General features: G+C 53.8%; 2 protein-coding genes across 9 annotated transcripts in view; both read left to right on the top strand.

The window, feature by feature from the left end:
• The first annotated feature begins 4,793 nt into the window (after positions 1-4,793).
• On the top strand, positions 4,794-14,700 carry Opn4 (opsin 4). Of its 2 annotated transcripts, none has more exons than XM_052190669.1 (10): positions 4,794-4,934; positions 5,803-5,948; positions 7,471-7,604; positions 7,916-8,119; positions 8,693-8,864; positions 9,221-9,376; positions 10,126-10,233; positions 10,960-11,140; positions 12,302-12,418; positions 14,028-14,700. In XM_052190669.1, the coding sequence occupies exons 1-10, from the start codon at positions 4,794-4,796 to the stop codon at positions 14,064-14,066; spliced, it is 1,398 nt and encodes a 465-aa protein (XP_052046629.1). In that variant the 3' UTR covers positions 14,067-14,700. The 2 variants fall into 2 exon arrangements, with proteins under 2 accessions (XP_052046629.1, XP_052046628.1); XM_052190668.1 differs by having other exon boundaries at positions 12,302-12,442.
• A 2,181-nt stretch (positions 14,701-16,881) lies between these two features.
• Positions 16,882-20,094, top strand: part of Ldb3 (LIM domain binding 3) — a 61,379-nt gene continuing 58,166 nt past the window's right edge. For all 7 annotated transcript variants that reach the window (XM_052190189.1, XM_052190188.1, XM_052190187.1 and 4 more), the window contains exon 1: positions 16,882-16,989. In XM_052190189.1, the coding sequence (XP_052046149.1) occupies positions 16,897-16,989 (93 nt within the window). In that variant the 5' untranslated portion in view covers positions 16,882-16,896. The remainder of the gene's footprint in view (positions 16,990-20,094) is intronic.

The following is a 20,094-nucleotide window of genomic DNA, read 5'->3' as shown; positions in this document are numbered from 1 at the left end:
TGTGTCTGAGAACATCTCTGAGACTCCCTGTAGATTTCTATCCTTTTCCGTTTCTCTCTGATACCTCTGCTCTCTCAGCCATTAGAAATCACTCTGGGTTGGGCCGTGGTGGCGCACACCTTTAATCCCAGCACTGGGAATCAGAGGCAGGCAGATCTCTAAGTTTGAGGCCAGCCTGGTCTACAGAGCGAATTCCAGGATAGCCAGAGCTACACAGAGAAACACTGTCTGGAAAATAAATAAAATAAAAATTGCTCTTGCTGTTACAAACCCAAGTGGATATTTTCCTCTCTTCCTCACGCAGAGGCCTACTGTGTACAGAATGACTTGGAAACATAGTTATGATGGACAGAAATAAATTGAGAAAGCATAGTATTTTCCTCCCGTTCCTGTAAGGAACCAAAGGAAGTTGATCTGTGGGTATAGAGGCCTCTGCATAGCCATGGTGCTGTGCACAAAGGAGCAGGAAAGCCCTAAGGAATGCACCTCATTCCTTAACTATCCGGTAACATGCAGCCGCTTTCAGTGGGCAGCGGGTTGGGAAGCAGAGAGCTAGCCACGTGGCAGGGTTTCTGCTATGTGGTACACCCACATGCCCGTCTTGGGTGCGTGGCCACTTTTCAAGTTAAAAGTTTGATTCAGGGGCATTACCTGTGTGTCCCTGGCTGCGTTCCCTCTTTCCTATCCCTCACGTGTCCTTCTCCATAGAATGTTTGCCTGAGGGAAGAGCAGGCTGTGTTCTGAGACTTGACCACATTGCCCCTCCCAAACTAAACATCGCCCAGGGCAGCTGCTGGCCCTGGCTGGTGTAGGAGTGCCTCAGACTGGACTCACTAGAACAGCACAGATGGACTAAATAGGCCCACCACTGGTGGCTGGACTGAGAACCCAGGGCCAGTGCCCTTGGCCAGGAATGTGGGAACCTCCGGAGGAGCTGCAGGTGACAGTCTCACAGGGTACTGTGTAGACTCTGTCACATTTTCCACTGCTCCTGGGAGTCCCCACTTTTCCCTGCCTGCTTCCTTTGGCTAATGCAGGGTTTTGAGGAGAGATTCAGAGGCAGTGCTGGAGAGCGTTCATGTGAGGGTGTGGGAGTTATCTAAAGGAGAAGAAAGCCAGGGGAAATAAATGAATTTTGGATGCCCCAGGGTGTTAACAGGGTTCCAGGGTCACATGTCTGGGTCCTTGGGTAGATTTGGCTGGGACAGCATGCTTAGGCCAGGGAAGGGGGAAAGATATACAGGTCCCACAGCAAAAGAAAGCAGAGAGGTCTTTGTTCCTGGCCCCTCCCCTGGGCCAGGAGGAGGAGCAGGTTCCCATTCCTATGGGGTTTGCCAGATTCCAGGTAATGGACGTCTGTTGGCCAGCTGCCTTCAGGGCTGGGCTCCTTATGATACTTAATATTCCCCTGGAAACAGCTCCTCGGAATTTCCCAGGAGTCTCTGGGTAACCATATAGGCCATAGATGAGGAAGCCAATCCCCAGAGGAGGTTTGGAAGACTTGAGACTGAAACTACAATCCCACTGCCCTGGGGGTGAATCAGAGATGCCCTGTGCTGTGGATGCTGTGGCCATAAATGATGAGGGGTCAGGAGCCTCCCAGCTTCTTAGCCTTACAGTTAGATTTTCTGGTAAGGATGCTAAGGGTTTTTTCACAGAGGACAAAAATTCTGGGGCTTGGAAGGCCCTTAAGTAAAGTCAGCGTAGGGCCCTATGGACAGCATCTGTGTTACCAGTCGATTGTATCTCCCCTTGCCCCAGTGCAGTTTCTTCACGCCTTCCCAGGGCCCACTGCTCGTCCAACACTAAATGGACACACTCCCGCCACTGCGGCAGTCTCTCGCCAGGTTCTCAACCCTCTTAGGATTCCCACTTCCCATGCTCCCAGTGGCACCTCTGGGGATGAAAGGCCTAAAAAGCTTTTCCCACCTCCAGCCAGGCATGCAAGGGAAGTGTGAAGGGCAGACGTCAAGCAGGTCAAGCAGTAAGTAAGGGCTGTGAACCCCTGGTCTCCCTTAGTACCCTGGCTAGGGGCGGGGGCGGGGTGGAGAGATAAGTGGGATCACTGCAGATGCTGAGACAAGGATGAGCAGAGACACCACGGAATCTGGGCAAAGCCAAAAGTTGGTACCACCTCATGACTCAGACAACTACTCCCCAGGACACACCTAGGCTGGGGTAAGAAAACCAAAGAACAGGTGCTACAGGTGAACTGGAACCTGGTGACCCTGCTGACTGCAGCTGCAGGGGGGTAGCAGAGGTGGGGGAAGGGTGACACAGGGAAGCTAGCTGATGCCAGTTTGCACAGTCACCCTACCCCAGCCCGGTATCACAGGCACCACATCTTTCCAGCCCATTAGCAGGCTTCTGGGGATCAGTAGCATCCTCTGGAGACCAGAGGCTGAAGAAGACACACTGAATTCTACACCACCAGTCCAGCCACCTTCCACCCCGCTGGACCATCCCAACTCCTGGAATTCCTCAGATTCTTCAGTGCTGTGATCCTTCCAGCCTCGGGCAAGGCAGTCAGTCCACCCGACCATCAGTAATCTCTGGGTGGCTTTGGAGTCTTTTCCTTTTTTCTTTTCTTTTCTTTTCTTTTCTTTTCTTTTCTTTTCTTTTCTTTTCCTTTCCTTTCCTTTCCTTTCCTTTCCTTTCTTTCTTTCTTTCTTTCTTTCTTTCTTTCTTTCTTTCTTTCTTCCTTCCTTCCTTCCTTCCTTCCTTCCTTCCTTCCTTCCTTTCTTTTTTTTTTTTTTTGAGATAGGGTTTCTCTGTGTAGCCCTGGCTGTCCTGGAACTCACTCTGTAGACCAGGCTAGCCTCAAACTCAGAAATCCACCTGCCTCTGCCTCCCAAATGCTGGGATTAAAGGCATGCACCACCACTGCCCAGCCTTTAGAGTCTTTTCAAATCTGCTGTTCCACCACCCCTTCCGGAAGTCCTCTAGTTCCCAGACTGGCACATCCCGCTTCATGTAATATGTACTGAATTGCCTGACTCCCACAGGCTTCAAGGGGCTGGCCCTCAGACCACACCTTGAGAAGCAAGGACCAAGGAGAAGAGGTGTTTCTCCTTCAGTGTGTGTAGATGCTGACGGGCTCAGAGGGCCACAGAAATAAACAAAACAGACCTGTCTGTGGCCCCAGAAGAGGGGACCAGGTGCAGTGACATCACTCCAAGTGCTGCAGAGGACACACAGATGGGTGTGAACATCCCAGGTGCTTAGGATCGCTTCCTTGATGACACTGACAAAGTCTGTTTGAGCTTTCAGCAATCCTCAGGAAAGGTAGTTTCAATGACTGCTCTTTCCCCAAGCCTGTGACTTCCGAGTGATCAAGCCTCCCCAGCCCTTCACCAGATCCCGAATCTAACTTTCAAGAAGGTTATTAAAATTATTTTCATTGCTACTCATAACTGTAATGTCACTCCTGTTACAAACCAAAAATGTCTGTGTTTTCTGGCGGTCTTAGGCAACCCCTGTGAAAGGGTAAGGACTGCTGTCTTGCACCTGAGCTTGCCTGCTCAGTACTCCCAGACTGCCTGACTCCCACGGGCTTCGAGGGGTGGGCCCTCAGGCCGCACGCTGGGAAGCAAGGACCAGGGAAGGGAGGTATTTCCCCTTTGTTCAGTGTGTGCGGATGCTGATGGGCTCAGAGGGCCACAGAAATAAACAAAACAGACCTGTCTGTGGTCCCAGGGGAGGGGCGACCGGGTGCGATGACATCACTCCAATACTGTTGTGGAGCATCATCAGAGAGGAGCGACAGCAAGGAGGAGGTCCCTGACCCTGCTCTTAGCTCAGTGGTATGGCAGAAGCCTGGCCCACCACGCACACAGACATTAGCAGGATACAGCATGCATCCTGATGAGCCTGCATGTATTAGTTCCTCCAGGAAAAACCACTTTTTACATTGACATTATTATTATTAATTTTTTATTATTTGTATTTATTATTATTATTATTTAGTGCATCTTCACGTGGGTATGCCTATGTGAATGCAGGTACTGGAAGAGCCCAGCAGAGGGCTGGAGTTTGAGTCATGGGTGCTGGATTCCAAACTTGGCTCCTCTGAAAGAATAGCATGTGCTCTTAGCCCCAAAACTACTTTTTTTTTTAATTTTAAAAAAAGACTAGTTATCACTATGTTGCCTAGATTGGTCTCAAATTAATGAATTTAAGTGTTTCCTTTTGTCTCAGTCTTTCGTGCCACTGACCCCATAGGTACACAGTCCTACATCTACCTAAAAAACATTTCTTGTCCTGCATATCCGGTGGCATTGTAGCATCTCCCTTCGTGCAGGGAAGTGTGAAGATGTCATGGGCTCATGGATAGATTCAGAGATAGAACCTCACATAGATTTACCTCTCCAGAGACCACCATGCCTCTCAGAAGAACAAGAAGTGCAAAGGACAGAGCCTCCTGCCCGGTGTCCAGGAGCTGAGCCCCATAGGCGTTCGCAACCACATAGACACACACAGACCCTTATGGGCCGACATCAGGGACCCACTTCAGAGACCGCCAGAAGCAGGGAGCTACTGAGCATGCGTAGTCCCCTCCCTACCCAGTACCGCCACTTAAAAGTGTGGAGGGATCCTGCCGAGTAGAACTCATTCCTTTGCGCCTCATTAGACATTGAGCAGTCAGCCGCCCGAACAGCAGCTCCAGGCTGGATCTATGAGAACCGGCAGGCAGCAGGTGGACCAGGCCGCAGTGATAAGGATGGTGTAAACCCAGAAGTCTGGGGACAGATCCTTGAGATTTCGGTGCGCTTAACTCCTCCGTGAGCCTGAGCATGAGCTCTCCTTCAGGACCGAGAGTCCCGGCAAGCTTAACTCAGGATCCGAGATTCACAGCCAGCCCTGCCCTACAAGGCGTTTGGAACCGCACTCAGAACGGCTCCGTAAGAGTCCAGCTTCTATCCGTCAGCCCCACGGTAAGTTTGGGGAGCATGCCTGTGCCCAGAAACTCCTGTCCCCAATCCTGCCCCCCCCCCCCCACCCCTCTTTGGACAGGGAGATAGGAAAGGTCTGAGCTTAGATGAAGGACTCTGGGCATCATTGGACTTCTCTAAGCTTTCTCTACACAAAGCCTGAGACAAGAGGGGACAGGCACTGTCTTCACTGGCAGAGACCATTGGAGAACCAGAAAGGCAGGCGCTGTCCTAACCTTCCTTGGTGACCTCTACTCTTTCCAGAAATCGACTAGGTCCCCCGTGGGAATATTCTAGGAGGATAGAAAAGCATGCCCCAGGCTTCCGGATTTGTACTGGCCAGAGTGGGTTGTTGGGCAGGACAATGAGCAGACTCCCGTCTCTCCCTGGGAGATATCCTCAGACCCTGTATACTAACCTCATGGGAGAAATGACCTCTCTGCCGCTGCCCCGAGGAACCTAAGCTTTCTTTCTAGTGCAAAGTTTTCCTCCCTCGTTTCCCAGGCTTTAGTGTCGGTCCTCAGTTTTGCTCCAAGATTTGCAAGGTCTCCTTGGAAGCTTGCTGGGGTCATTGGGAGGGCAGTACCCAGGAGCTGATTCCTTAAGGTCACCCAAGCTGTGCCCTGTTTCGCAGGCATGCATTTGACCTGCTACCCTCCAGCAGCCCATCTGAGCCTTTCTCCTCCCTCTAAGGAGCTCAGCATCCACACATATATGGGCTCAGAGTTAATTCTTGGAAGACCTGCACTTTCTCCTATGGGCTGGCCATAGCTTTTCATTCATACCTCAGTTTACCCTCTAGCTTGATTGGGAAATTATTTCTTTCCAGGGACATCTGTAGGCGATGTTCTCTCTTTCTTTCTCTCCACAGACATCTGGTCCCCAGGCTGCTGCCTGGGTCCCCTTCCCCACAGTCGACGTCCCAGACCATGCTCACTACACCCTAGGCACGGTGATCCTGCTGGTGGGACTCACGGGGATGCTGGGAAATCTGACGGTCATCTACACCTTCTGCAGGTGCCTGGTTGGTGGGGTTGGGCCAAGGGCACTGTGCATATCCAGCATAGAGACAGGACAGAATACAAGGGTAAAAGCATCACCCAGCTCTATCTGGGGCACCTTAGGATTGGCAGAGAAGCGAGGAGCACACCTTCTATAGTATCAGGTCTAGGCATCAGCTTCCAAGCAGACAAAAAGTGGAAACTGGCCCAGGGAACCCCGAATACACATGCGTGTCCACCTGGGCCTCAGGCATAACCTCTGAGGTAGGCAGTACTGTCAGGATCTTCAGGTCTCAGCTCATTCTACCCTGCTCTCAGTTTACCTCTGTTATCCTCTGCACTCAGACGAATCCTCCCTCCTCCCTTTACCTTGAAGAACATCTCTAGACACCAGGATCTTCAAACCCTCAACAGCCACTCTTAGCTTCCCTCCCTGCCTGCTGGCTTCTGGCTGTAACAGGCAGGCAGGGAAGTGAGCAGACTTCAGGCTCCACCACAGACTAGTGGAAGAACTGAGACAGTCATTTGCCCCCTGGCGTGCACACATCTCATCTTTCCAGCATGGGACTGTGGCTTTCTGATCACGGGTCTTTCTCCTGTATGTGCATTGATTGGAGACAAATCCTGGCTTTGCAACTTACTGAGCTGTAATGGGGACCAAGCCCTTCTGTGAGTAAGGCTTTGGCACTCTCATCTGGACAACGGGAACCATCGAGCCCCCTTTAGGATCCCCTGTATTCAGATGGATGGTATCAGAGGAGGTCAGTGAAGGTGTCTGTCCCATGGTCAAAGCCACACGTTCTTCGGCCTTTTGCTACCTCAGGTGTGAACACTGAGGAGACAGGCTGAGCTGGGCAGGGCCAGACTGGGCAGAAGAAAGAGCAAGAGGAAAAGAGAGATAGGGGAGAATAGAAGAAGGCCTGAGAAGATAGTATGAAAGTATCCGGGCGGTGGTGGCGCACGCCTGTAATCCCAGCACTTGGGAGGCAGAGGCAGGCTGATTTCTGAGTTCGAGGCCAGCCTGGTCTACAGATTGAGTTCCAGGACAGCCAGCAGGGCTACACAGAGAAACTCTGTCTTGGCAAAAAATATATCTGAGCAATTGGTGGGGGGAGGGGGAGTCTGGAGGGACACTGTTGGGAGACTGTGTCCAGGGGGACAGAGTAAGCCACACAGAGGGAGTAATCCAAAAGGCGAGAAGAAAAAACTGATATGACCAAGAAGCAGCCTCCTGGGCAGCACAGCCGTTGCTGGTGGAGACACTCCTTCTCACTTCACTGTGAGGGACCCATCACGGGAGAGCCCGTGGTCCATATGATTGGTGGTACCTGCTGGACTGAGAGACAGCCCCAGCCTGCGTGCCGTGCATGCATGTGTGTGGGATTGTGTGTGCATGCATGGCTTGTTTGTGTGCCTGTGTACTTTGGGCATAGTAGCATTGGTGTATATGAGCATGCGTGAACTACTAAGGGTGAGCGAGGTCTTCCACAGCTCTGGAGGTGTTGGGACACGTGCCCTGACTTCGTCTGACCTCACAGGAACAGAGGCCTGCGGACACCAGCAAACATGTTCATCATCAACCTCGCAGTCAGCGACTTCCTCATGTCATTCACTCAGGCCCCGGTCTTCTTTGCCAGCAGCCTCTACAAGAAGTGGCTCTTTGGGGAGACAGGTAGACGCTTGGGGCTCCTTTTTTGCCGTAAGGAGGAAGGCATCTTAACAGAGGGATGCCGCAGCAGTGGAAGGTGGCCCGGATGAGGTGGTTTGTTCTTGCTGGGCAAGTGGGAAGCATCCTGAATCCTGTGACTGAAGAGGAGAGGGGAGGTTCTGGTCTTGAGGCCTCTGCCACTCTGTCAGATGTGGCAAGCAAGCAGGGTGGAGCTGGCTCGGTCCTGTTTTGGGGAAGGTGGGGAAGGAGTTGAGTTTGTCCCATCCACCGGGACTTCTTTCCCCAGGGACTTAGGGAAGTGGGTTTACCCACAGGTTGCGAGTTCTATGCCTTCTGTGGGGCTGTCTTTGGCATCACTTCCATGATCACCCTGACAGCCATAGCCATGGACCGCTATCTGGTGATCACACGTCCGCTGGCCACCATCGGCATGGGATCCAAAAGGCGAACAGCCCTCGTCCTGCTGGGCGTCTGGCTCTACGCCCTGGCCTGGAGTCTGCCACCCTTCTTTGGCTGGAGTAAGTCTGTTGGTGGAATTAGGGGAGGGGCAGATAGAATGAGACAAGAAGGTTAAGGAAAGGTCGGGCCGGAGAGCCGTCAGCCTCATGGGCCACCTAAGTCTCAAGTCAGACGGACATTAGGGGGCATCACTAGCATCGAGGGAGGCTGAGCGTGCGTCACCAGGGACTAGAGCAACAGGCAGGAAACCTGTCACCAAATACCGAAGTAAGGGGGTGGGAGCAAGTGGGGCATGCTTGACGCTGAGTGTGTAGCTCAGTCAGGGCCTGGGCTGGGAGGCCTCAGCAGGTTGGACACGCCTGCAAGACTTCAGCCCTGAGAAAAATGACCCTGTGGCTACAGAGGAGCTAGCTCCAGTCATTCCTAGCATGGTGTTCCTGTTAGAACCAACATGGGAGTCTCCCTTCATCTCTCTCAGTTGCCACCAGCTTTCTCCATCCTGGGTAGGGTAGGCTTGTGGCTGGGGTCAAGTTGGGCTTAGGAACCCCGAACTCCCCATTTGAAACCCCTCCTGAGCAAGGTACCCTCAGCAAGGCCACAGTGAAGGCTGAGCGCCCGTCCCCGGCTCCCAGGTGCCTATGTGCCGGAGGGGCTGCTGACGTCCTGCTCCTGGGACTACATGACCTTCACACCCCGGGTGCGGGCCTACACCATGCTGCTCTTCTGCTTTGTCTTCTTCCTTCCCCTGCTCACCATCATCTTCTGCTACATCTTCATCTTCAGGGCCATCCGCGAGACAGGCCGGTAAGTGCACTGTGCGGAGCTGGACCGGAGAAGGGAGGGTCTGCCCATCAGAGCACGCTCAGACGCAGATAGGTCAAGACAAGTGAGCGCGTGTGCTTACGGGGTGAGGGTGTCTAGGAAAGTTCCCAGAGACAAGGTCCTCTAAGGAGGGCTTAGAGACTTGTGGTCCTCCTGGCAGGACCACAGGAGGGCAGCTGAGGCTCAGGGAAATCAGGACTTTCTAGAAGTCAGAGCTGTCTGTGTGGGGAAAGATGGCTCCTGTATGTCCCCTCCCCCACCCCCCCCCCACCCCCCGTGGGGCTGGTCCAGGGAGGTTCCCTGCAGTTGTCATGATCCCAGTACTTGCTACAACCCAGGGCCTGTGAGGGCTGCGGTGAGTCCCCTCTGCGCCGGCGGCAGTGGCAGCGGCTGCAGAGCGAGTGGAAGATGGCCAAGGTCGCACTGATCGTCATTCTCCTGTTCGTGCTGTCATGGGCTCCCTACTCCACTGTGGCCCTGGTGGCCTTTGCTGGGTGAGCAGGAGCCTTAGAGCTGTACAGGGGCTGAAGACACAGGTCCAGGTAGCCTCTCCTTCCAGCCTGACCCAAGTCACTAGGCTTGCCCAGCTCCTGGGAGCTTCAGGGATATACAGGGGGAGCTCTGGCTACACACAGGTTGTCTGAGAACCTTCTGTCTTGTTGGGAACCTGATGCTTGGGTCCCCCTTAGCCTGCGCCATAGGCACACAGCTAGGGCTGCTGTTTCTTGAGAATGGGTTCCTAAGTGGTGCCCCTAGTATCCTCTATGGCCCGAGTCTGGTAACCATGGCACCCGAATGAGATTTGGGTACCTTGAACTATCTGAGAACCAGTCTTCTTGTGTAGTAACAATGCAGTCTCCTCTAGGGGCCTACTAGAAGTTTCTCTAGGACATCCCAGGGGGTAATGCACAACAGGATGGGGTGAGGGCTTGGCAGTGGTGCATGTAGGGTCTGAAGACCAGGTACAATTGACAGCACAGACGGGTATTTCTAAGGGACAGTGGGACCTAGCCACCCCAACCCCTACAGGAGTGGCATATCTCCCTCCCTGAGCTCCATCCTCAATCATCTATGGTTCCTTTCTTACCCACTTCAAACCAGAATTCTCCCTGGTTCCTACCAGCCTCTCACTATGTTGGTTTACACTGGTCAGGCGTTGGTTGAGTTTGGGCCTTGGCAGGCAGGGTCTACCCTAGAGACAACTGGGGTGTAAAAGGGGGACCCCACACTTTCTTTGTCCTAGGTACTCGCACATCCTGACACCCTACATGAGCTCTGTGCCAGCTGTCATCGCCAAGGCCTCTGCCATCCACAATCCCATCATCTATGCCATCACTCACCCCAAGTACAGGTATGGCCCACCTAGGGGCATGGAGGGCCTGGGCCTGCAGCTGAAGGCAGGGCTTGTCTGTCTTTCTGGTCTCTCATGGGTATATCAGGTGAGGTCATGAACGCCATGGTACAGCTAATAACACTGGGGAGGTCCGCAGTTGGCATGCCCCCCTCTTCTTTCCCAGAACCCCATATCAATGGCTTCCTGAGAGGAAGCCTGTCCTAACTGCACGGCTATGTCTTAAGGCAGCCTCGGTGGCTCATTAGGAGTGTTTCCTGTGCAAAGGCAAGCCCTCAGACCATGATATAGTGCAACGACCCGGCAAGCATGCTTGCCTCCTGAGGTAATGCGGCCAGGTTCTTGCTCTACTAAAAAAAAAAAAAAAAAAAAAAAAAAAAAATGAAAACGAGGCACCATTGTGAACCCCCGAAGACATTTCAGCTTGGTGAGGTCCAGCACTTGCTAATCTCAGTGGGTCTAGCCTGCAGTACTTAGGCATGTCCATGACACCCACTCCCAGAGACAACACCAAGGGTAATCATGAAGTGATGGCTAGTTGGTTGAACCCATTACCCCCACCACACCCCGATTCTGTTGTTAACCCCATCAGCCCTGGGAGCCTATCAGTCTCTCTCACCACGCTGTCTGTCTGTCTGTCCTCCAGCTCTACCCCTGTATTAGTCTGTCCTTTCCTCCTCCCTTTCCTGTCCTCCCACCCTAACCGGATACACGATGACTCTGCAGGGCGGCCATTGCCCAGCGCCTGCCTTGCCTTGGGGTGCTTCTCGGAGTATCAGGCCAGCGCAGCCACCCCTCCCTCAGCTACCGCTCCACGCACCGCTCCACACTAAGCAGCCAGTCCTCAGACCTCAGCTGGATCTCTGGACGGAAGCGTCAAGAGTCCCTGGGTTCTGAGAGTGACGTGGTAAGTCCCCCATTGGCTGGTACCAAACCTTTCCTTTCCCAAGCAGTCCTGGGGACCTGGACCTGGGTGGCAGAGCCACATATTAGACTGGGGGACACTTCATTCACTTCAGTTTCTTTTTTTCTTTTTGTTTTTTCAAGACAGGGTTTCTCTGTGTAGCCCTGGCTGTCCTGGAACTCACTCTGTAGACCAGGCTGGCCTCGAACTCAGAAATCTGCCTGCCTGTGCCTCCCAAGTGCTGGGATTAAAGGTGTGAGCCACCACGCCTGGCTTCTTCTTCTTCTTCTTCTCCTTCTCCTTCTCCTTCTCCTACTCCTTCCTCCTCCTCTTCCCCTTCCTCCTCCTCCTCCTTCATTTATTATACGTACCTACAGCTGTCTTCAGACACACCAGAAGAGGGCATCAGATCTCATTATGGATGGTTGTGAGCCACCGTGTGGTTGCTGGGATTTGAACTCAGGACCTTTGGAAGAGCAGTCAGCGCTCTTAACCTCTGAGCCATCTCTGCAGCCCCCATTCACTTCATTTTTTCTAACCTCCACTGCATCACCCTCTGTGGCAAGCAGGAATACCCTGACAGAGAGGAGGCAGGTGGGCTGAAGTTACCCAGCAGCAGCATATGGCCTGTCCAAGTCACCTGTTTCTCCATGGCAAGGGATGGCCCAGGATCCCTGTACCTTAGCACTAAATGCTGCCTTGCAGGAGGTGTAAAGAGCTACAAGCTACAGGAAACAGGGAGCACTAGCCTGAGATCATACCCGGCTCCAAGCCTTGACCCAACACACCCTCATTGTGTATCTGAGAGCCAGCATGGCTGGTTTGCCCAGCTATCTTCCACTGCTCTGGCCCTGAGGCCTTGTGCTAAGTTGTAGAACTGTGAACCACTCTGAACCTGTAGTAGAAACTGAGGAGTCTGTCTCATTTGCTAACAGAGGCCTTGACTCTCACCTATCTAAATAGCTACACGCTTAAGCAGGCAAACGCTCCTCACAACTCCTCTCTCCTCACATTCTTTCCTGTACTTTGCTGACCACAGCTTTGTAAATAACGGTCATGGGTCCCCTCAGTAAATACCTGTGAAGAGGCTGAAGGGAGAGGGGCAGGAGTATGCTCTGAGTAAGCTGTCCCTCACACCTCAGAGTTGCTCCCCCACCTCCCCAGGGCTGGACAGACACAGAAACAACAGCCACATGGGGAGCTGCCCGGCAAGCCAGTGGACAGTCCTTCTGCAGTCAGGACCTGGAAGACAGAGAAGTCAAGGCTCCTTCCAGCCCACAGGTACAGAAATCCAAGCCTCTCAAGGTATCTGGACCCAGCACCTGCTGATGTGTGAAAGGGCAGGGAGCCAGGCCAAGTAGCCTAAGGCATGACCAGAAAGGCAGGCTTGCTGTGTGAATAGGCCTCTCAGCGTCTCCCCCTCCCCATAGATCTCAGCTTCCCCTTGCCTGCCCAGAGGACGCTGTGACAGGAACTCTCAGACATCTGTAGCAGGATCTAAGTATGGTCTGTGTCTAGGGGAGAATCTGCATGTGACTGTATAACTCTGTGCGTGTGACATGCTGTTAGCTATGGTGTACAATATGTATACCGTATGTCTATATAGAGTATGCGTATAACTGTATGTGCTCTTGATGATATGTGACCTACAGCAGAGAACGGCTCATGCGTGTGTGGACCATGTTCCTGGCGCGTGCTCTCCATCGCTGAGATGCCTCCATGTTGTGCGGGTGACAGAGTGTGATGGTGTGCACCTCTCTGTGTGGTTTTGATGCGGGACAAACCGGAGGGAAGGGAGCTGTAAGCCATGTACGCACTCAGCGCCAATGCCCTGCGCTCACGATGTCACCGAGGAGAACACTTGTAGCTATTAAAAGAAGGCCAGCTGTCAGCCCCAGTGCCTATGGAATGGAATGTGGATGGCGATTAGGGAAGGCCGTATTTTGGAACACTGGAAATGCCATGAGCACAGGCGCCCCTCCCCCCTCGGCTGACAACTAGCTCCCCCACCCTCCTGTCCCTTACACAGCAGCCCCTGTCAGCCTCTGGGTGTCCTGAGGCTTCCTGTGGCATCATAGATGTCCTGTTCTCCTCCCTTCATGCTGCTTCCCTATGAGTAACTGTTGATGCTTCTGACATCCGAGAGCTCCTACCCCTGCCTCCCTGTATTGTATCCCAGGCAGTATGTACAACCATAGAGGCCAGGGCAGAAGCCCGACAGTGGCCTATGGTGGCCAGGAAATGGTTGAAGACATAATAATGGTGGATAAAGTGGATAGAGGCAGGACCACCAGGGAGGGGCTTTTGGCATGGAGGCCAACCATCAGCAGTTGCCAAACATAAGCCACAAGCACGGCCATTGGGTTACAAGGACACGGAGGCAGTCCCCGGAGGCTCCCCGGGAGAGGGGGCTGAGTTGTCCACATGAGCATCCTCAGTGAACACACTGGGGTTCAGAAGGAACTGGGTGTCCTGGAATAGGGTGGTGGGTGCAGCAAGTGTGAAATGACCACCAGAGGAGGCTGGTGTTACAGGTCAGGAAAACCGGTGAATGGGTTAGGGCGGCAGGGGTGAAGGGCACACCAGGCCTCACACACACATGGGATTGCAGAAGAAAGATGGATCTGGGGTGGGGGGCGGCATAAGGAGTCTGAACTCCAGGAGTCCAAAGGTCTGAGGATGTCCCAGGGGTTATTCTGAAAACAGCCTAAAATTGTGCTGGCTCCTTTTTGGGGGTGTGGTCCTTGAGAAGGGCCACCCCCAACCTTGACCACAGCCTGGCCTTCCACACAGTTCTCTTCGATTGTCAACGTTCTCAAATTGGAAGGCGTTTCAGGAGGCCCCGTGAGACACTCCTAGAGATGAACAGATGTGTATTATGTATTTTCAGACCAAGGGACGCCTCCCCAGTCTGGATCTCAGGATGTAGGATGCCCACGGGCCCTCCCTTTCTTCTGGTATTTGCCCAGCTCTGTCACCTCCCCATCACACGCACAGACCCAGGGCTGTCTCACATGCCTGGAAGCTTTGAAGGAGTTCCTGTCACTCGTGCTACACTGGATACGAAGTCTCCGGCTCCTTTCCACGCCATGAAGCACAGTCTGCCACTACTCAGCTCAGCAGCCACACCTGGGCTCCGCCTGAAGCACCAGCCCAGGTTTTCCTTTCCTGCTTCTCTTCCAGCAGCTGCTGCCTCTCCTCAAACGCTGTATGCTGTGATTGTCCAGACGGTGACAATGGCGATGGCACTGGGGAACACACCAGTTATTGATGAGACAAGCGTCTTGGCCAGCCTTCACCACCAGGCTGGACATCGCATTGGTTCAGAAAGCCCTTCCCCGAGTCCCCTGCTGCCAGGGCTCAAACACAGACTTTACTTTGTGCACTAGGAACACTCCTTTGCCTCTAGCTCCCACATAGCATTCCCACTGTGACCCACACTCACATGGGCACTAGCAGGCACATGGGTACCTATTTGCATGCACACCCGAGCACACATGTACACACCCTGCCTCTACTGTTTGTCCCATGTTAGCGGTCTAAGTTCCTTCCAGATGTGGATCTGACAAGGCACAGGAAAATTAAAAACAAAAAAACCAAAAAGCTGAGTCTCTAGTGATAAACGTGTCTCCTGGTGCTTCCATGAAGAGAACAGGGCCTGGTCTTCAGCTTCCAGCAGTTTCTTAACTCTGTCCCCTGGATTTCCAGGCTTAACTCTCACTTCTGAAACTATACGGGAGCGAAATAGAGGAGGGACAAAGGCCAGTGTGGCCCCATCCACCCCTCCCCAGTGACGTGTGGAGCTCGGCCCAGCCTCTCTGTGTACCAGCTGCTCACCAACTGGCTTTGGATCTCCCAGGGGAGGCAGAGGGAGGCTGGCCTTCCCCTTTAAGAGCATCTCCCTGCTCCCCCTCCCTTAACCAGAAGTCATCAGGCAGTGCCAGAGGCCAGAGAAAGAGCCTTCAGCTCCAGGTACAACAGCTCTGGGACTCCAGGTCCAGGGTCTGCCCTTTCTTCCTGGTTATGCTGCATGGCTGGACCGTCCTCAGCTGGGAATGACAGACAGACAGCCCTGGGGAACAAGGATAGAGTTAGGGAGGCATGGGCTGGGACAGAGGATGGGATGGGAGAGGGATGGGGAAGTGCTGGCCTCCAGTCCGTGATGGCGGAGTTGCATGGTACAGGGACAAAGAAGAGCCCAAGTCCTTCCCACCCCACTGCTTCCAGTTGCTATCTTTGTGACCTTGTCACCAAGGGACCCTGTCACATCACTTTTACCATGCACCCAATGCGCGACAGGACGGGGGTGTGAGACCAGAGCTAGGGAAGCTAGACATTTACTCACACCCAGGCCAGGCCAGCACTGAGCCTTCCAGGTCACTGTCTGAGAGGGCCGGCAAGAAGCCACCCCATCTTCCCCGAACCTCAGTTTCCCCGAGCTGAGGAGACAGAGTGAGCCTCGATCTACCTCCAGACGGGCATGAGATCTGAAGTCTCTCCTGTGGGAGGGCACAGGGGCATCTTAACCCAAACGTCACGCGGGTTGAAGTCCCGAGGGCCAAGGCCCCCACCCGGAGCACACGGTCTCTGGGGTACGGGCTGATCATGCCACACATGCTTCCCTTCCCTGCCCCTTCTAGCTCCGTGTCTCAGCGGCTGAACAAATGGTACTTCTCCCTACCCCTGTCATTCCTGCGCAAAGGGCACGGAGCCTGGCGTGCAGGGCTGGCAGCTGTAGCTTTCCACGGTACTGTCACGTTTTCCAGGGCACAAATGAGCCAGGAGAGCCAGGAATAACTGCCTGGGCCCCAGAGGGTCTAGGGGGTGGGCCAACCCCAGACTTGGCCCAAGAGTTTTTCCCTGGGGGGTCTTGCAGCACCCCCTTCTTCGGGCCAGGGCTTGGGAAGATGTCCTAGCCATTAGGAGCCCGTTTTCTGACATGAGTTCCACTGGAATGAGCTCAGGCTCCTGTGGGCCCTGAGTCCCTTCCCCGTGTGACCTTGGAGAATAGATTTAACTTCTCTGAGACTTGGCGTTTTACAATCCAACGTGCCAGCCTCTTAGGACCCTGTGGAATCTGGTGTGAAGAGTCCTTTTCTGAACCAGGCCATGTTCAGAGCTCTGCTATTACATGGTCATTTTTATGTCTAGACCCATAAAAGTGACCCAGGAGCCAATCATTACTCTTTCTGAACCAAAGCAGTTTTTTCAGACCCATTGGAGGTTAAGCTAAGTCCAAGGCCCCACTGGGGGCCTCACAATGCATAAGGCACCAACTCATGCGCCTTACCAGGGACAACAGAACAGCAAAACCCCTACCCAGAGTGGACCCCCTGGCTACAACAGAGCGTAGGCTCTGCAGAGGACACAAGGGAGGCCAGACTTTCATGCCTGTCCCTTGGGATGTGTTATGGGTGTTTGACACCTCTCCCCAGGGACTATATTAGCTGCGTGAGTCATGGTGGACCGGCTGGGAGGCCACAGGCAGGCGGACCCAGTGTAGGGTTACAGTCCATTTATGGGCGCAGCAAGGGCAGATATCAGTGTCGATGGCATTCTCTTCCAGCTATTCTTAGGAGCCTCCCAGGAGCACTGCACAGCCTGGCCAGGCAGCAAGGCACACAGCAGGCAAGGCCAGGGGTTGGGGGTCTGGGGCCAGGAGCAGAGACAGGGGCTGGAAAGACAGGCTGCACAAGGGTCCTCTCACCTGACTTCCATACTGTTTGTCTGCAGAGGAAGCCATCGCTGTCAGCACCAGTATGTCTTACAGTGTGACTCTGACTGGGCCTGGGCCCTGGGGCTTCCGTCTGCAGGGAGGCAAGGACTTCAATATGCCCCTCACTATCTCCCGGGTAAGTGCACACTGCCCACAGCCTCATTCCCAAAGGGGTGGGGCATTCTTGGAAGAGGGTATGCTCATGCCCATCTGTCTGTCAGTCTATCTGTCTGTCTTCCCCAGGGCTCTTGGAGAGCAGAGCCTGCCCTATTCCTGGTCTGAAGTCCAGGACTGGAATGTTCCCCTTATCTTGGCCACAGATGGATTTGTTCACCTCAGCTTGTGCCCTGGACTTTGCCCATCTAAGCAAAATGTCACGGGCAAATAGCTGGCGTTTTGAGTGGAGGAGGAAATGCTGAGTTTGCAGATTGGGTAGGCTTGTAGGTAGAGAGTGCTGGGCCTTCCTAAGTCCTTCCCCAGCATGGTAAACTTGGGGTGTTCCCCAGGCTTGGAATCCCTCCTTAGAAGCAGGCAGCTGCTTAGGAAAGAGCATATCTATTGTGAAGAAGGCAGGTACCAGGCAGGAATACGGGCAGCGTGTTGTCCTTGCTACCCTACTGTCGTGATATAAGTCCAGGAGAGAAGCAGCCCTGTCCAATGGAAATGACACCGAATGTCAGAGATTGTGGGGACAGCTCCTGTGAGTTGGAGAAACTGAGGCCCAGAGAGGCCAAAACAGACATACTTGGTAGGAAGAGAGGAGGGGCTTTAATTACCGCGACAGTCCCAGCACCGTGGCCAAAGCCTGGCTCACTGTTTGTTGGACAATGGCACCCTACAAGTCCTGGTAGGCGTGGGACCAAAGGCCCCATGGCTTAGCGGGCCTGAGAGGCACACAGGGAACCAGTATAACCTGCTCGGTGACTGAGCCCCTGGCAGGACTGATCTGGACTTAAGATGAAGAGTTAGACCCGGGATGTCACTGTGGAGTTAGAGGATGGAATCAGGTGTGACTGCATCGTCGTTTCTTCCATATAGCAGCAGAGACTGCCCTTGGTCCTGGGGCTAGCACTCAGTGGTAGTGGGGAATCCTGAAAAGTACTGGGCAGAAGGCCCAATGCCCCCCGCCCCCCCAAGCAGCCTTGGTCCTCATCACGTTTAAGCCAGGCACCTGGAGTGGCCTTTGTGGAAGGGCGTTGTCCTTCACCTCTCCACAGGAGACCTGAAGTCTCTGCCCTCCAGACACACTGCCCTGAAAACCCCAGGGCCCCCTATTAAGAGGACACCCTAAACCATGTCCATCTTGCTTGATGATGTGGTGACATGAAGATATGTGAGTCCAGTGGCTACCCCCAATCCAGGCTCTGCACGGTCCCCACTCCTGTAGTATAGGTTTCCTCCCCGTATAAGATAGGGGTGTCCTCCCAACACCCTCGTGTGTCCTCTGACCTCCTATGCCTAGGGTTGAACCCACAGTCCCCAAAGCCCACCACCCCCAAGGCTTGCTGCTCTGTCTTATGGGAACAAATTCATCACCAGGATCAGTAGACACCCAGGAAAGTCAATGACCTCACTCCGGACCTATGCGCCACCTGGCCCCGGATGGCCAGGGCTTAAATGGCAGTACGGAGGCTTTAAGCTAGATAGCAGGAAGAATGTCCTCATTCAAAGAGGGGGTGTGTTGGGATGTGCTGGAAGCTAATGTTAGGGAGACTTTTAAAAATAGAGGCCAGGGCACTGGGGGGTTGCCTCATTTCTGATATATACCTCAGATCATCTACAGCAGGGTGGACTGAGCCATGGTGTTCAGTGTGAAATATACACCTCTGAAAAATGCATCTGGTGGGCCACAGATACAGTGGGCATCCCAGGCCCGGTGCCGATGGCAAGGCAGGCACCACGAACACTAGCCTGTGGCATTTACTGCTGAGATTCACGAGTCTCTTCTGTACCTGACACAGTCTACTCACAGAGACACAAGGCCAAGGATCTGCCCACCTTCTGCACTCCCCTGCTCTGGGTGCAGACACTGCGATTGAGAGAGATAATGAACCTGGCCTAACTCTCATGCCCAGGCCTTTTGTTGGACCAGGCCCCTGTGAACGCTAGCAGGTTTATGTTCCTCTCAGAAAAAAAAAATAGTTGCCACCTGCATGCTGGGGGATATCTTGGGTGCCACCCCAGTAATGGCCTCCGCATAGGTGCAGTGGTATCATCCTGAGCAGAAGACCCCCCCCCCCCCCAAGTGAGTCTACTCCTAAGAATCTGCAGAGATGGGTTCGGGAGGGACACTCTAGAGAGGAGGGCAAACGTCTTTATTTATCCTGGACAGGTGCAGAGGCCTGCAACCTGAGCTGCCCTCGCACCCTCCCCTCCCCTACCTTAGCTGATTCTCCAGGAAGCAAGGTTGAGGAAGCAGATTAACAGGCCCAGCCCCCACCAGGGCCCCTGCCTCTTTGGCTAGGCTAGGCGTGGGGCTTTGGCTCTTCACCCTAGGGAGGGGGCAAGTGTCTTTGTTCCATTCTATATCTCTCTGCTGTGTCGCCTGTAGCACAGCCTCAGTTGTACCATCTATAAAATGGGACAGTGCTGTCCACACTTGACATTGTGCAAATGGGGCTGTGGGCTGGGTGAGGCCTGCCTCCCTATTGGAAGGCCTCGACCTCCATCCCACCTGGCAGGCTTCCCTGGGCCATAGTCCAGAGGCCTGCTGCCTCTCTCTCCTCCGATTTCAGTTTCGGTATTATTGAACTCTCCCAGCTTCGGCAGTGACACTGAGAGCAGTGGACCCTTGGGAAGAGAACGGAGGACAGTCTGAGACTATTCTGGGGGTAGCTGTGCTGGCAATTCCTGGAATTTCCAGGCCCCCGGAGCACAGCACCTTGGGCTGTTCTTGGTAGCACCTATCAGCGCTGACAGGCCATGCTGTTTATAGCCCTGCTGAAGGTCAGGCAGCCATCTATCTAGCATCCAGCAAGGGAAGATAAGGAACAGTCACAGCTGAAGACTGCATTCTTACAGCTGCACCTTGGCCAGGCCCTCCTGTGACTCCTGCTTGCCTCTGACCTCTTGCAGGCCCTGAAGAAAGCAGATCAGAGGCCCGCTGTGTCCTGGAAAGGAGTCCTTGTGGGTCCCTGAACCAGAACACAAGGCAAGGGCAGCTCTAGGAGCAGATGGGAAGGGGGGGCAGTTGCTACGGGGAGACAGGAGAGTATGTGGACAACAGGTATGAGGAGTACAC

Source organism: Apodemus sylvaticus, chromosome 8, assembly GCF_947179515.1.
Source record: "Apodemus sylvaticus chromosome 8, mApoSyl1.1, whole genome shotgun sequence".
NCBI classification, from domain to species: domain Eukaryota; kingdom Metazoa; phylum Chordata; class Mammalia; order Rodentia; family Muridae; genus Apodemus; species Apodemus sylvaticus.
Note: the sequence above shows the minus strand (reverse complement) of the source record. Positions and strands in the feature narration are given on the sequence as shown.

What these genes read in the sequence shown, in the direction of transcription:
- Opn4 (XM_052190668.1), top strand. Translation starts at nt 4,794, where the DNA reads ATGAGCTCTCCTTCAGGACCGAGAGTCCCGGCAAGCTTAACTCAGGAT. An exon ending in TTCTATCCGTCAGCCCCACG is followed by an intron (nt 4,935 to 5,802) that starts GTAAGTTTGGGG and finishes TTCTCTCCACAG; the next exon opens with ACATCTGGTCCCCAGGCTGC. An exon ending in GCCCTGGTGGCCTTTGCTGG is followed by an intron (nt 9,377 to 10,125) that starts GTGAGCAGGAGC and finishes TCTTTGTCCTAG; the next exon opens with GTACTCGCACATCCTGACAC.